We start from the raw sequence: 15,044 nt of genomic DNA, 5'->3' as shown, positions 1-15,044 counted from the left end.
AGTGCAGGACAGGATGAAATGCAGGCTGAATTAGGGGAGTACTTACATGCTCACTGTTAGCTATGGAACTCACTTAAAGTGAAATATTACGTAAAACCCCTTAAAAATATACAGAATTGATAGATCAAAGCAGCACTGCACAGAATGAGAGAGGCATCAGCATCACAAAAGGTCCCTAGGGGCCTGGGAGTGGCCCAGCAGCAGAGCACTTGCCAACACAGGTGGGGCGCTGGGTTCCATTCCCAGCATCCAAAAAGAAAAGGAAAAGAGATAGGCCTATGACACGATGTCACCAAGGAGCCCAGGGCTCTGCAGGGGACAGCTGAACATTGAATAGGCTGGCAAGATGGGCTGATCCCTCACTCAGGCCCCAAGGTCAAGTCTCTGCTCTGCCACTTACCATCCTTTAGAGCCACCAGACTCCTCAGCCTCATAAAGCTTCCTCATTTTTAAAGCAGAGATAAGGACAGCCAACACCCAGGCTCTACTCCAGATGAGATGAAATAGTTGACATAAACAAGAAAGTGCCACATAATGACTATTGTGCCAATAACCTGTTTAGCCGTACTCATGGATAACTAACTGTCATTTTGTCAATAACCTTTTACAGTCCCAGAGGGAAACATTAAGATAAAGAGTCGCAGAATTCCATCTTTGACCAATTAAATGATCTCAAAGTTCCTCCTTTCTCCTGTCCCCATCCCCCCCAAAGCATCGACTGTTGACCAGGACACACTCAGACACTAGAACGCCCCCTGGGGAGGTTTGGTTAATGCCCCCAAGTGCAGCAGCTCTTGCCTCTGGGAAAGTGTCCTCAGAGAGGGGGTGTGGGAGATATTTTTCTTGAATGGAGATCTCCAGGCCCCCAGATGCTCAAATGGCTGAGACTCTTGCCTCATTGATCTCATTACACGAACTCATCCTTTAACTTATTATTTCAATTACTGTTTGTTCATGACACCTCACAATATTTTCATTATTATTATTATACATTTGTCTTCTGTTTCACATGTTATTAATAATGCACAGCAATTATAATCACCTGTAATTACTGCCAGCCCTGTCGCAGAGCCTCATGCTGGAGGTGTCTTGGGAATGCCCACCCAGGGGGTGCACCCAGTTGCTGCATGCACTGTGGGTGTAACTGGGGTTATTTGGCTCATGTAGCATTACCAGAAACATTCCCATCTGAGAAGGAGATGAAAAGCCTGGGCTCCAATTCATGGTGTGACAGGGGTGACATATCCCCTGACCTCTGGGGCCCCTGAATTTGATGTGGAAGAGACAGCCCTGACCCATTGGGACCCCAGTCTGCTACAGGAGACATGGCCCTGTCCTTGGGAGCCCAATGTGATGGAGAAGCCCTAACCCTCTGCCTCAGGAGCCCAGACTGATGGATAAGATGCAGCCCCTGCCCTTAACAAGACCTCTCTTGACAGGGGCGACAGAAGTCACAGATGTCTGAATCAGCGGCAGCATTTTTTTCTCTGCACATGACTGTTTGTTTCTCTGGAACATTTATTTGTTTCCATTTACACCCCGTTTGGCTTCTCTGTGCATCTGCTCACCTCCCCTGTTCCTTTGGAAACTCTCCCAGAAGCGAGTGCCACATTCCTCAACCACCCATGCCCTCCCTGGTACCCAGGACCAAGGCCCTGGCAGGGAGTCAGGACTTGGTGACTGGCCAGGGCCTGGCTGCATCTGAAGCTGTCAGCCCTGTGTCCTTCCTTAAAAAGGTGTCAGGCAGGTGGGAGAAACAAGAGGGTCATGCTGGGGCAGGGAGGCGACTCAGGAAGCCAGGGCTGCAAAGACAGTTCAAAACTATGCCCCGGCCCATGTTGGAAGGAAGCTGACTGCCAGGAACTGGGCCGAGGGCAAGAGCATCAGGGACCGCCTGAGGGCCCTAGCTGAGGCATGAACCTTCCATAAGCTTCCCAGGCTTTCTGCCAGTCCCAGAGGATGGTCAGCTAGGGAATGAGTAGGAAGAGAGAGGAGGAATAGCACTGATTGAGGACCTACTATGTGCTAACCACGACTTCCCATTCATTCACTTTTATACACAGAAAATCTGGTGCATTTGTTCTCTACAGCCTTAGGAGGGGCCCTTATGATCCAGGCAAAGACAGATGAAGATGAGATGGAGACTCAGAGAGTTGATATAACTTGTCTGTCTTCTCCAAAGTCTGTGCTCATCTCAGTGCACCACATGCCTCAGCCTAGGTGCAGGAGAGTATGTGGGACCCCAGAGACTGTGGGGAGACACCTCAGAGCTGTCTGTGGTATGACCGTGTACTAGTGTGTAACTGCCTAGTCTGAGCGCACCCATGAACTGCGCACTCTCTAGAAACCTGTCTACTGAAATTGTCAGCAGCCACTGTCCCGGGGGGCCTGGCTGCTACTACCATTGCCCCTTCAGTTCAATGCCTCAGCTGGGCACATTCATTAGATACTTGGTTTGCTTGGCAAACCAGCCGAGTTTAAAAATCCACCAGGCTACTTTGCCCCTGCAAAATAAATAAACAAATGCTTCTGTAAAGCTTCAGGAAACCAAACTGAGTTAGCAATTATTGTTCCATCTTGTCCGCTCCTGGTTTCCATCCTTGGACACTGAACTGCACAGGCCCAGGGAGTAGGGCCAGTTGAAAAGTAGGGACTTGGTCACCATCTTCAAAGGACTAAGAGCAGCCTTGGGGACAAGAGAGCACACAAGCATATGACAAACCCAGCAGGAGGTTCATCTCTGAAGGTGTCTATGTGCTCCATCTATGCTGCCCAGTTTAGGACAATGAGTGTCCTAAGAAATTATGGTCAAAGAATTAACAATTATAACCAAAGAAATGGCCTCTCGGTCAACATCGGAGTCCTTCCCCCAAAAAATTATGCCTAGAATAAGGACAGGAGGGCTGGCTTGGAGAAGGCAGCCTTGCTACCATCAACTGTAAACATTTAAGACATGCTCCAAACTCTCCATATGTCCAGACAAATAATGAGCCTGCCATCTGGTCTTGTATTTACATCCTTCTGGAACCTAATTATTTTTAGGACTGTACCTCTTCTAAGGTCAGTGTATGCCATATTCATCCATTCATGCATTTGGCAAATATTTATTTTGCAGACCATCTGGGTTGAGCCTTGGAAAGTCATGGATTCATCAGGGATGACTCTGGCCCTCAAGTAACTCACAATTTGAGTGGGGATTACAAGCAAGTAAAAGCAATCAGGGAGCAGGGTGTGATAGGTTCTCTGATATAGGGATGCACAGAAAGGGGATTCATAATCAAAAATTCAAACAAAAGGAATGTGGTGGTACATGCCTGAATCCCAGCATCTCAAAAGGCTGAGGCAGGAGGATTGCAAATTTGAGGGCAGCCTCCACAACTTAGGGAGACCTTATCTCAAAATTAAAAATAGAGAGGGCTGGGGATGTGGCTCAGTGATAAGCACCCCTGGATTCAATCCCAAGTACCAAAAACTAGAGAGCCACTGCAGGGTTCCCCAGATGTGCCCTGCCCCTGAGCTCTCTGCTTACATCTTCTGAGGGTGTCCTGACCAGGCACTAGTTGGGCATTGGGAAGACAGAAATATGACCAGGGCCCACGGGATCACAGTGCAGTGAAGGAGACAGCAGTACTCACAAATAAGTCAAGTAAAATGCGATAGCTGCTATAAATAACCGCATAGGAACAACAGGGAAGAAATAACTAATTCTAGAGGAGGAGAAACCAATTTCCAGGAGAGGGTGTGATTTCATTAGTTGTTGAATGAAACAGGGTTTCAACAAGGGTGTGCCAAAACTTTCTCCAGAGCCTCAGGGGCCCTAAACTCCAGCCTGAGGGGGTGGTGTCCTCTGTGAATTAAGAGACTTGGTCTAAATTCCTTAGTTCTAGGCTCCCTATTTTTAAACTGAGGATGATAACCGGGCCTACCTTGGGGGACTGATTGCTGTGACAGGTAATGAAATGAGCCTTATTAAGTGTCTATTGTGGTGTTTTGCACATAGAGTTAGCAATTATTGTTCCATCTTGTCCGCTCCTGGTTTCCATCTTTGGACACTGAAAGTCGTCCTTTCTCCTCACTTGGCTACCCACTCCTCTGACGTCCTCCTCCATCATTTCTGTTGCTATGATACCACACCAAGAGATGCAGGGAATGACTGCTTTATAGCCCCGTGAAAGGAAAGGGGGTCTGGTGGTTAGTTTCTATTTCCACAAAAAAGAGAACCAGCCCGACAGAATGGGAGAGAGGGAGACACCAACAGAACTCTAGGCAGGTAGGTTTTATTTTTTATTTAAACTTCCACAGGCAGTCCTGTAGGGAGACAGAGAAGCCACCAAGCCACAGGTAGACAGGCTGGCAGCTCGTCACCTCTGTCAGGTTCTCCAGAGCTGTGAGTTGTTTTCTGGATGCGGCTGACGGGGGTTAATCTGTGGTTATTGTGATTCTCTTTCCAGCTGAGTGTGGGAACTCAGTCACCGGCACTCAGGGTACTCTGCTCTCCCCCAACTTTCCTGTGAACTACAATAACAATCACGAATGCATCTACTCCATCCAGACCCAGCCGGGGAAGGGGATTCAGCTTAAAGCCAGGGCATTCGAACTCTCAGAAGGAGACGTCCTCAAGGTAAAATCGATGGACTGCATAGCGCATGCGTGTGAAGGTGTGTGCTCATCCCTGCGGGAATGGTCCAAGTTTTCTCCTTCCTCCCTGAGTCCCGAGATGGTATCCTCACACAACTGGGAGGAAGTGAGGATCAGAAAGAGTGTGTGTGTGAGCATCTGAGAATGTAGGATTGGAATGTGCTCAGAGGCTGCTGCCGCCATAGGCAAGTGCAGCTCGTGGGAGTTGACTGCATCATAAAAATAATAGTAGTTCAGTTGGAGCAGCCAGTGGGCCAGGTTTTCCATTGTGAGTGCCGACTTTCCACGTGAATCATGAACTGCTCATAGTGTGTGTGTGTGTGTGTGTGTGTGTGTGTGTGTGTATGAGTGTGCACACACACATTTGTGTAGCTACATGTTTGTGAATATAGATACTTTTACATATATATTTTCACATGGGTGTGATTCTCTGAGAGTGCTTTGGCATCCCTGCACTCAGATGTGATTTGAGGAGGCAGTGAGTGTCCATGTACCATGATAAAGGCCCTCGTGTGACATTGCCACTGAAGAAAGTGAGCTCAAGGCACATAAATATGTAAGGGAAAGAAAGGACAGGATGGGATGGTAGCGCTACCGAGAGGGAGTTGGTGAGATCCTGACACACACACGTCTTGTAGTTCCCTGTGTGATCATGTGACTATCTCCAATAACGCACCCTGTGGGTGTTTACGTATGATCAAGGGGTTGATGTCGGAGAATCTATCAAAGAGCTGCCCTAATAAAATGGATTCTGAAGACAGCCTCGTCCAGAGTAAGTCTATTTTTATCCTAGACCAAGGATCTTTTGTAGTTTATTCCAATACAGTTTTATTTTCTGTAGCTAGAGAAGTCCTGATATTAGAAGAAAAAAAAATAGAAGCAACCAAAGGTCACTACTCTGGAAATTCCATAGAGAAGCCATGAAATGCCCATCTTTTTTATGTTCAGATGATACTCTTGACCCACCCTGGGGCATGTGTTCTCCGCTGTGTGTGTGTGTGTGTGTGTGTGTGTGTGTAGTGTGTGTGTGTGTGTGTGTGAGAGAGAGAGAGAGAGAGACATTTTTCACTCTTACTTAATCTCCTTTGAACCCAAGCTGCACTCATGAGATGACAAACTGGGGCTGGGTGTGTATGAAATAGGACAGAACAATCCCAGGGGGCTGTTATTGGTTTCTTCAGCTCTGCTTTCAATGCCTCATAGAAACAAGACAATCGGACACAGGAGAGTTTGATACCCTTGTGATATACCCCATGATACCACACCAGCAGATGCAGGGATAAATCTGCTGTATGCACTGTCACAGATACATGCACAGATGCACACACACACACACACACACACACACACACAGGCCCCATGCCTTCAGGCCTCTCCCTGGATCCTTACTTCTCTCCATCTGCTTGCTCTTCATCAACGGCATGACTTCAGAGGACCTAACCAGCACAGCAGGGCAGAGAGGCCTCCTCTCTGTCATGGTGCAGATGAAGGGATGTGAGCTGGGCCATGCAGAGGCCTTCCTGGATGAAGGCCCAGCAGGAAAAGGCAGCTTTGAGGCACAGGTCATAATTAGCAGGTGTTGGGGGGTTGGGCCAAGTTCTGTGCACAGGGCTTGATAGGGATGGAGGGGCAGAAATGGCTGCTGGAGGTCACATGGAGCATGGCCAGGGCCCTAGCTCCCTCAATAGGGTGTTCAGATTCAGGCCTTCAGAACCCAAGACTGGCCAACAGAGTGCCTGCACAACTGTCTGGCCTCGGCATCAGGCGATCAGCATAACAGACAGGCAGAAGAGTGATTTTCCAAGGCAGTCAGGGTAACAAATGGGCAGAAGTTATAGGGCAGAGGTCAGGGAGGCTTCACACAGGCACACCTGCAGGAAGGGGAAGAATCCCTGCTTTTCTAAAAGAGGACCACCCCAGACTCCACACCTGGCCTCTGCAGCCACATGCCCAGCCAGCCCTGCCACCCAGCTTGTAATATGGAGCTCAACCTTCTTGACAAAGAGTGTCCTGTGTCTGCATCTCTTAAACCTGCTCATTAGGTTGCATTGTGGTTCTGATATGGCTGAAAGGCCACAAGCGTCCCTGTGACCACTGGAATTTCTGGAACAAATTCCTAGGGAATTCCTAGGGAAGGAAGAGCAATGGATTCCAGGAGATTGGGATAGCATCTGTGTCCCCTCCTAGGACCCTTTTCTTTCCCAGACTACTTACCCTCCATAGGGAGAACCTGGGTCACCAGTGGGTACCAGAACTATTTCTGGTTTCTTTTAATGAAAGAATTACAAGAAACCACAGTCGTAGTTTCTCAGCAGAATACAGAGCCACCCTGTCACCTCAGGCAGCTGCAGCAGCCGTGCTGTTGAAGCCTGTCATCTGCTCTACTTCCACATGGATATGTGTGGAAGGAACCCAATGCACAACAGTCCCCTCCAAGAACATCTGACATTGCCCTAGTGTGACCGGCCCATCTGCCTGAATGCTGGTATGTTCCTAATCCCAAGGCCTTGCCTGTCCCTACGAAGATGCCTCTGAACTCCAAGGAAATCTATCCACACTTTACTTGTCTCTTGAGATAGGATGTCTCCTGCATCTGACTAACCCTCCAAACTTTCTTGCATTTCTGACCCATGAAAAATTCGTGTTTCCCTGCATGTGTTCCATGCTCTCAATAACTGCAGATTTCCCAGAATCACCCCATACTTGTCACTCCAGCTTGTCTCCCATTACCACCTGACTTCTTTTCCTTTGGTCCCTGCCAGGTGATTTTGCTACTACTTTCAGATGAGTAAGACAGGAGAGGCTTTTAAATGCAATAAGATTTTTGCAAAATGCAAAAGGAAACACCACTTCCAGCTCATGAGGGCAAGAGAAGCACATGCATGTAACTACATCCTCCACCAGTTCCCAGTAGAATAACCGAAGGGATATAAGACAGGGGAATGTGGTCTCAGCCCTGGAAATTGGGCAAAAGTGTCTTTCGCATAAAAGTTAAAGGAATTTCTGCCAAATGGAATACTCAAGGAAGAAAATCTGTATTGAGAAAGGGCCTAAGCAAATTACAATTCATGCAAATGAAGCAAAATCCTGCCTGTCCTTTAAGGACCAGAAACCCTAAGGAAAAATCCATGTAAGACCGTGTAGTTCAGAGCAGCAGAGCCTGGGACCAAGAATATAGACCATTGGCAAGAACAAAATCTCCATCCTTCTAGCTCCTCCAGACAGGAGCCTACGTGGATTCCCCCTTGACTTGACTTCCTGGCCTTCATTTGGCTTTGGGGGGCACATCAGGAAAAGCAAGTAACGCCATGCTGGTACATAACCAGGGTGGCAAGTCTCACTAGGGAAGGGGCTACCATCTCTCTACCGCTCTCCCTCTCTCAGTTGGAAATGCCTCAGCTTGCTGTGCCCTGTTTGGGCCTAGCTCTTCTGCTCCCCATTAGAGACTTGGGGTGTTTACATTCTCTGCTGCCATTCTCCCTCCACAATGATATGCCAACAAGGAAATTAACCGAAGTGTGTAAATATTCAGAGGATCAGAAGAAGGAGGTCTGCCTGAGGAATCAGAGCTAATTGCCCCTCTGTAAGCAACTAAGGACAGAAACTCACTTTAAAAGCTCTGAATTTGTATTCTTAACAGGATTTGAGAGAGTATTATATTGATGGCACAAAAAAAAATAGGCAATAATGAAAACAGAACCATCTGAGATGAGGAAAGATTGGATGGAGATGAAAAACATGATCACCCAATTAGAAAATGGAATGGAGGCGATGAATGGAAGAGGGTGAGCCACAGAAAAATGAAGTCAGTTCATTATAAGATGTGTTGAAGAACTTCTCCACATCTCATAAGGAAATGAAAAGGAGGGTTCCATTATATTAATAAAATGTACAATCAATCCGCAGTAAAACTTTATGTGCCAAATAACATAGTATGAATAAATTAAATAAAAACTGATAGGAATATAAAAAAATTTTAATAAAGTTACAGTCATCGTGGGAGATTTTAATGTACCTCCCTTAGTCTCTGACATGTCACTCAGATTAAAAATAAATAAGGATTTGGGTCGTTTGGATAATATAACAGAATAAATCCAAAGAAAGTAGGGGAAAGATACTTTTAAAGATGAAAGCAGAAATGACTAGAAAAAGAATAGCAATTATCAACAAAACCAACTGGTTGATAATGAAATAGATACATGTGGCAGGATGAATCAAGGAATTAAAAAGAGACAAATGTGTAATGCTAGGCATGAAAAAGGGAACATAATCCTTAATACAATAGAGATTGTGAAAAGAAGAAAATATTTAGAAACAACTGTTTCTTTCAAGAAATCTGCAAGCTCAAATGAAATGAAAATTTTTGTAGATGAAAAGTACTATGAGGTACTATGATGTAAATAAATGAAAATCTGAATAAACCAGAAACCATTAACAAATTGGAATTCTCCTAGATCCCTTCTCAAAAGCCCCAGGACCAGACTGTTTTACAGGTAAACTTTAATAAAACTTAAAGAAATAATGAATCCCCACAGTAATCCAAATATTCTAGAGAAGATAAAAATGAAGATCCGTGGGAAAAGCTCATAATGTTTATTCTTTTCTTTTTTAATACATCAAATAGAAACCTGGATGACAATGAGGAGAATGGTGTTGACCAAGGCTGGGGAGTGCTGGCACCAGACCATGATGGTCAAATAGGATAGTCTCGATTACACAGGAGGAATAGGGATTTTTTCCTTGAGATTTATTGCAAAATATGATAACAATGATGATAAATAATAATGTATATTACACCACAAAAAGAATAAGAACTTGAGGTGATGAATATGCTAATTGGCTTGATTTGATTCTCCACATTGTATTCATATATCACAATATCAACTATCATGTGTCAATTTATAATTTAAAAATTAATTTTAAAAAAAAACAAACTATTAAACCAAACAATCTCAAGATCATAAATCTAAAAATCCTGGCTATGATATCAGACTGAATCTAGCTGGATGATAAAGCAAAGATGACCAAGGGCCTCTGAGGCCAGGAGTGTGAGGATGTGTCAACCGTGGGAAAAGCTCATAATGTTTATTCTTTAGACAAATCACATGAGATTGCCTTTGTTGTAGTCAAAACTGGCCAAATATTGGCCATTTCCTGTGACTCAACCTAACATTCTATAAACAGACTAGAAGGGAAAAACACACGATCCTGCTGACCCATTCCCCAAACATCAGGTGATCAAGTTCAATATCCATTCACGATTTTTAAAAGTATTCATAAAACTGTGAATAGCACCTTCTCAATTTGATAAAGTGTTTCTCCCAAACACCTACAGCAAACACTGTACTTAATGGCAACACTTCCTGAGGATTTCTAGTGGCATCAAGCCCAAGAACAGTGACTTTGCAATCACCCGTAGAATCAGCGTTGCACTGATGATCCAAGCCCGTACAATTATACCCAGAAATGAAAAGGAAACCATTAAAATTATTTATAGACAAGAGACATAGTCCAGGCAAATAAACATCCAGAGAGAAATATATAGGAATATGGAAAATTGCCTCTCTTATTTAGAAAATACGACAGGATCAACAAATAAACCATGAGAACTGATAAGACAAGTCAGTAAAGCAGCTGGTGTTTCTACAACCAATTATAAGAAGTAATCAGGGAGGGAAATCTCATTCGTAATAGAATAAAAACTATAAGCCACCTAGGAATAAGTCCTCCAAAATGTGGATAATCTTTACTGAGAAAATTATAAAGCGTTATTTTAAAGGCAATATAACTAAAACAAATGCAGGGAGATGTCCTTCCCCATGGATGAACAGCCACTCATGGGAGAGAAGAGGGGAATTGTTGATACTCGATTACCACAGCCTTAGTGAGAATCAAGGAAATACAAATTAGAGTGAGATACCATTTTGCACCCATCAAACTGGAAAAAAAATTATGCCTGGAAATACTAAGAGTTGGTGAGGATATAAAATGATGAAAAGAGCCATCCGTTGCTATGGGATAGTATTGATTGGTATTCCTCTTCTCCAGAGAGCAATCTGGAAATAGCTAGCAAAGCTGAAGATGTGTCTTCCCTCAACCAGCTTCTAGTGCTGGAGAAACTCAAGCCAGGCATGTTCTTGGACACAATAATGCTTGCATTGTGTTTTAGTCACCTCAGTCGTTGCTGTGACTAAAGGATCTGACAGGAACAACTGTAAGGAGGAAAAGTTTATTTGAGGGCTCACAGTTTTAGACCTCTTAGTCCATAGGAGGCCCACTCCATTCCTTGGGGCTCTAGGTGAGGCTAAAATTCACGGTGGAGTGTGTGGCAGAGGGAAGCAGCTCACAGGAGATCAGGAAGCAGAAAGAGACTCCACTTGCCAGATACAAATATATACCCAAAGCCACACCCCAACTCCCACTTCCTCCAGCCACACCCTACCAAGTCAGTTACCACTCCCTTAATCCCTATCAGGAGATTAAATCATTGATTGGATTAAGACTCTCACAACCCAATTATTTCTCCTCTGAACCTTCTTGCATTGTCTCATATGTGAGATTTTGGGGGACACCTCACATCCAAACCATAACACATCGTCACTTAGCATGTTCATTTGGAAACCAGCTGCCTTGCTGACCTGTCTTACTAGATGTCCCAGACATGTATAGATTCTCCTGGATTTCTGAGGGAGGTTCCCCTCACCCTGTATCTGATGAACTGGATCATCCAGCAAGAGCCTGTGAGGAAATAAATGTGTGCAAAGGCCCAATTCCCTAAAGCAATTGAAAATATAAAAATACCCAGGAATAAGTAGAGAAATTCACTGAGAGACATAAATGACAACTTGATTAAATGGAATCAGACACCATGAATATGGATCAGAAGAGTTAATATCCCACAGGTGCATTTTTTTCTCAAATCAATCCATACATTTTAATGTAACTTGGAATGACACAAGTTTTCTTTTTTGCATGTTTACTTTATTTTCTTTAATTTGGTGAAATTCTAGAGTTTATCTAGAAGAGTAAATATGGGAGAATTTTTTAGGTGAAATGAAGACTTTCTTACTACATATTTAAATATGCTATCAACCTACACAAACTAAAAACATGGGTCATGCACAGGAATAGACAAATAGCCAAATGCTGTGGAATAGAAGGTTAACGAACAAACTACATTTACGTAACTATATATGAATTATATATGAATTTAAAAGATACATAAATTTAAAATTGATATTAGATGGAACATTTACAAACAGGCTTTTGTGAAACGACTAACCAACTAGGGAATAAAGGTAGAATCTTATATGATAGGCCAAAATAAATTCCAGGTGGATTGAAGAATAAAAATGCTAGAAGCCAGGTACTATGGTGCACGCCTATAATCCCAGTGGCTTAGGAGGCTGAGGAAGGAGAACCTTGAATTCAAAGCCAGCCTCAGCAACTTAGCAAGGCACTAAACAAATTAGTAAGACCTCATCTTACTTACATTACTATATTTTAAAATATATTTTTAAAAAGGGCTGGGGATGTAGTTCAGTGGTTAAATACCCCTGGGTTTAATCCATGATTACCATCCCCCCCCCCCAAATACTGGAGGAAACATTGGTTTATTTATTTACCATATATTTTCTGAGTGCCAGGATGCATATTCTGAACACTGTTGTGCAAGTAATTGCGTTGTGGATTGAGTTAATGTTATGATGGAAATCCCTGCAGCTATTTAATTGCCACTGTGAAAAAATACTTGATGACTTGAAAAGTACACATGTTATGTTAAGTGAAAGAGTTGAGGGTTGTCTACTGTATTGATAATTTGAGCTTCTTTTTATAGAATAAAAAATATTAATAAATCTAGGTAAGGAAAGTAAGGACAAAGCTTGGAAGGATTATACCAAAATCCAACAAGTACTGAGAGTTGTTTTTCTTTTCTCTGTGCTTTTCTGTTTTAGAAGTTTTTCTGCAATGCACATTTTATTGTAATGTTACAAATAACATTTCTGTGCCTAGCAAATGAGAATGAATTATGCTTTAAAATTAAAGAAAATATTCTATACTCATTATACTTTTTATTAATTAACAATATTTTCTTCATACCATCATCCATCCAGTGAATGCTCAAATTTCCAATGAGCTCATAAATGTCATAGTATTTTTTTAAATTTACAGTTTATTCAAATAAGTCTCTAAGGTCCATTGGGCAACAGTAGATTAGTTATCTCGTGTGTTTGTTAACCTGTAGATTTTTCTCTCCATCTCTTTTCTTTTTATGCTTGTAATTTATTTGTTAAAAAAAATCTGTCTGTTTGTTCAGTGGAATTTTTTACACTCTGGACTTTGCTGACTTCCAGCGCATAGTATCATTTTTAGTATTCCTCCTTCCTCGGTATGTCCTATAGGATGGGAATAGGATCTAGTGGCTTGATCTGATGAGGTTTGACACTTTGGCAAGGTGATTCCCTAGATGGTGATCTGCTTTCCATTAAGAAACTCTTGATGTTTAGTTTTCTTCCTTATGGTGATGTTAGCAACTGGTGAGAATTAACACCTTGATCCATGAATTCAAATGTATGCCTCAATGGGTAAAAATATTTTTATAATAATTTGGATACAGTCATGGGCTAAACTTCTGAATTGGTGCCATCTCTGTGTTGGTTGGACTCCAGGATCCTCTCAGTATTTCAATAATGTAACCACCAACACATCAGATCTGGAAAGAGACTTAAGGCTCCCAGCAGCCTAAATGAATCTCTGTAATCTATAGCACTGTGAGCTTGAAGGATGGCTTCCTTTACAAAGCGCTGCTTCATAAATAGGAGGATGGAAATATTGTTCCAATTTGCTGGCAGCTGGCTCCACATTGTGCACCATGCACAAATATCCATCACCCACCCATAGATCCCATCTTTGATATTTACTAAAGCACCAGGGGTTCTTTCACTCAATCACAACTTCTGTTGTTATTTGTACAATTATCTAGGAAGGAGCAGCAACCTCGAAACCTGGGGAGCCAGTTCATTATTCTGATGATTGTTGTCTTTGCTGGTGCTCAGAAGTTCAGGGGACAGATGGGAATCAGGGAGGCCAGATGCCTGAGCCATTCCACCCTTGGCAAGCCCAGCAGGCCCTAGCTGGAGCCCTCATTACACGGGGAAGGGGCAGAGACTGAGCTTGGAGAAGGGAAAGTCACCATACCCTGCTGGCCATTTTGACTCCATCCTGCCTGTGTTCCAGGGATCCTGTCCAGCAGATGGTTAAGACAGGTCACCCCATGGTGAGATGGGGGCCAGGTCCTCTCCTCTCCTGGAAGGACGGGAGTGGCTGTTTAGCAATGTAGAGATGTCGAATGCTTTCAGCCTGCCTGTCTGCACAAACAGATGGCTGGGGAGTCAGGCAGTCCCAACCTGGCCTCCCCAGGCTGCTGAAGAGGAAGCTGGTGCCATATGAGGGTTGAGGGACCAGGAGCAGGTTTCCCTGGAAAGGTTGGAACGGCAACCAGTTTTCAAAGACTAGATTCACAATGGAGATGGGCTGGGCACACTGACACTGAGAGGAAACAGGATTATTGATTGCTCAGCTGCCAGCTTCGTGCTGCCACCTTCCTTGCTGATGACAATTAACTACCCATCTAGCAGTGGTTGTCAGTGCTGACACCTGGGAAAGTGGGCCATGGGGTGTGACGATGTGGTCAATATAAGGCTGTGCTGGTGTTACCAGATTGGGATGTCTCCTGCCCAGGTCTATGATGGCAACAACAACTCTGCCCGTTTGCTGGGGGTGTTCAGCCGCTCTGAGATGTTGGGAGTGACTTTGAACAGCACATCTAGCAGTCTGTGGCTGGATTTCATCACCGATGCCGAAAACACCAGTCAGGGCTTTGAGCTACAGTTTTCCAGTAAGTCTTTCCCGAGTCTGAATGGACAATGAAGTTGGGCTTTCTCATTGTACTCATTTGTTTGAGATCCTGTTTATCTGGTAGACATGCTCTTATAGACTATTTCAGAGTCCAGTAGGTCTCCATCAATTGAGGGATGGATAAATAAAATGAGATATGTCTGTACAATGGAATATTATGTGACCATAAAAACAAATGAAGTAGTGATACATGCTTCAACATAAGTGGGGCTTGGAAAAATTATACAGTCCAAGAAGACAGTTACAAAGACCACATAGTATATGACTTCACTTTTACAAACTGCCCAGAGCAAGCAAATCTATAGAGACAGAAGGCAAATTTGCTGAGAGTGCTGAGAGAAAAACTCATCTAGGCTGCTTTTTGAGGTGATAAAAATGTTCTAGAACCAATAGTGATACTAGTCGCACAGCTCTGTGGATAGATAAGACACTGAACTCTCCACTTTAGATGGATGAATTATGACATGTGAATTGTGTCTCAATAAATA

General features: G+C 43.6%; 1 protein-coding gene across 1 annotated transcript in view; it reads left to right on the top strand.

The window, feature by feature from the left end:
• Nucleotides 1–15,044, top strand: part of Csmd2 (CUB and Sushi multiple domains 2) — a 540,652-nt gene that overhangs the window by 371,956 nt on the left and 153,652 nt on the right. The window contains exons 22-23 of the mRNA XM_026406835.2: nucleotides 4,452–4,621; nucleotides 14,380–14,536. Coding sequence (XP_026262620.2) covers nucleotides 4,452–4,621; nucleotides 14,380–14,536 — 327 coding nt within the window. The remainder of the gene's footprint in view (nucleotides 1–4,451; nucleotides 4,622–14,379; nucleotides 14,537–15,044) is intronic.

This window comes from Urocitellus parryii, chromosome 11, assembly GCF_045843805.1.
Source record: "Urocitellus parryii isolate mUroPar1 chromosome 11, mUroPar1.hap1, whole genome shotgun sequence".
Lineage (NCBI taxonomy): Eukaryota > Metazoa > Chordata > Mammalia > Rodentia > Sciuridae > Urocitellus > Urocitellus parryii.
The sequence above is the reverse complement of the archived record's forward strand: the minus strand, read 5'-3'. Positions and strand labels throughout refer to the sequence as shown.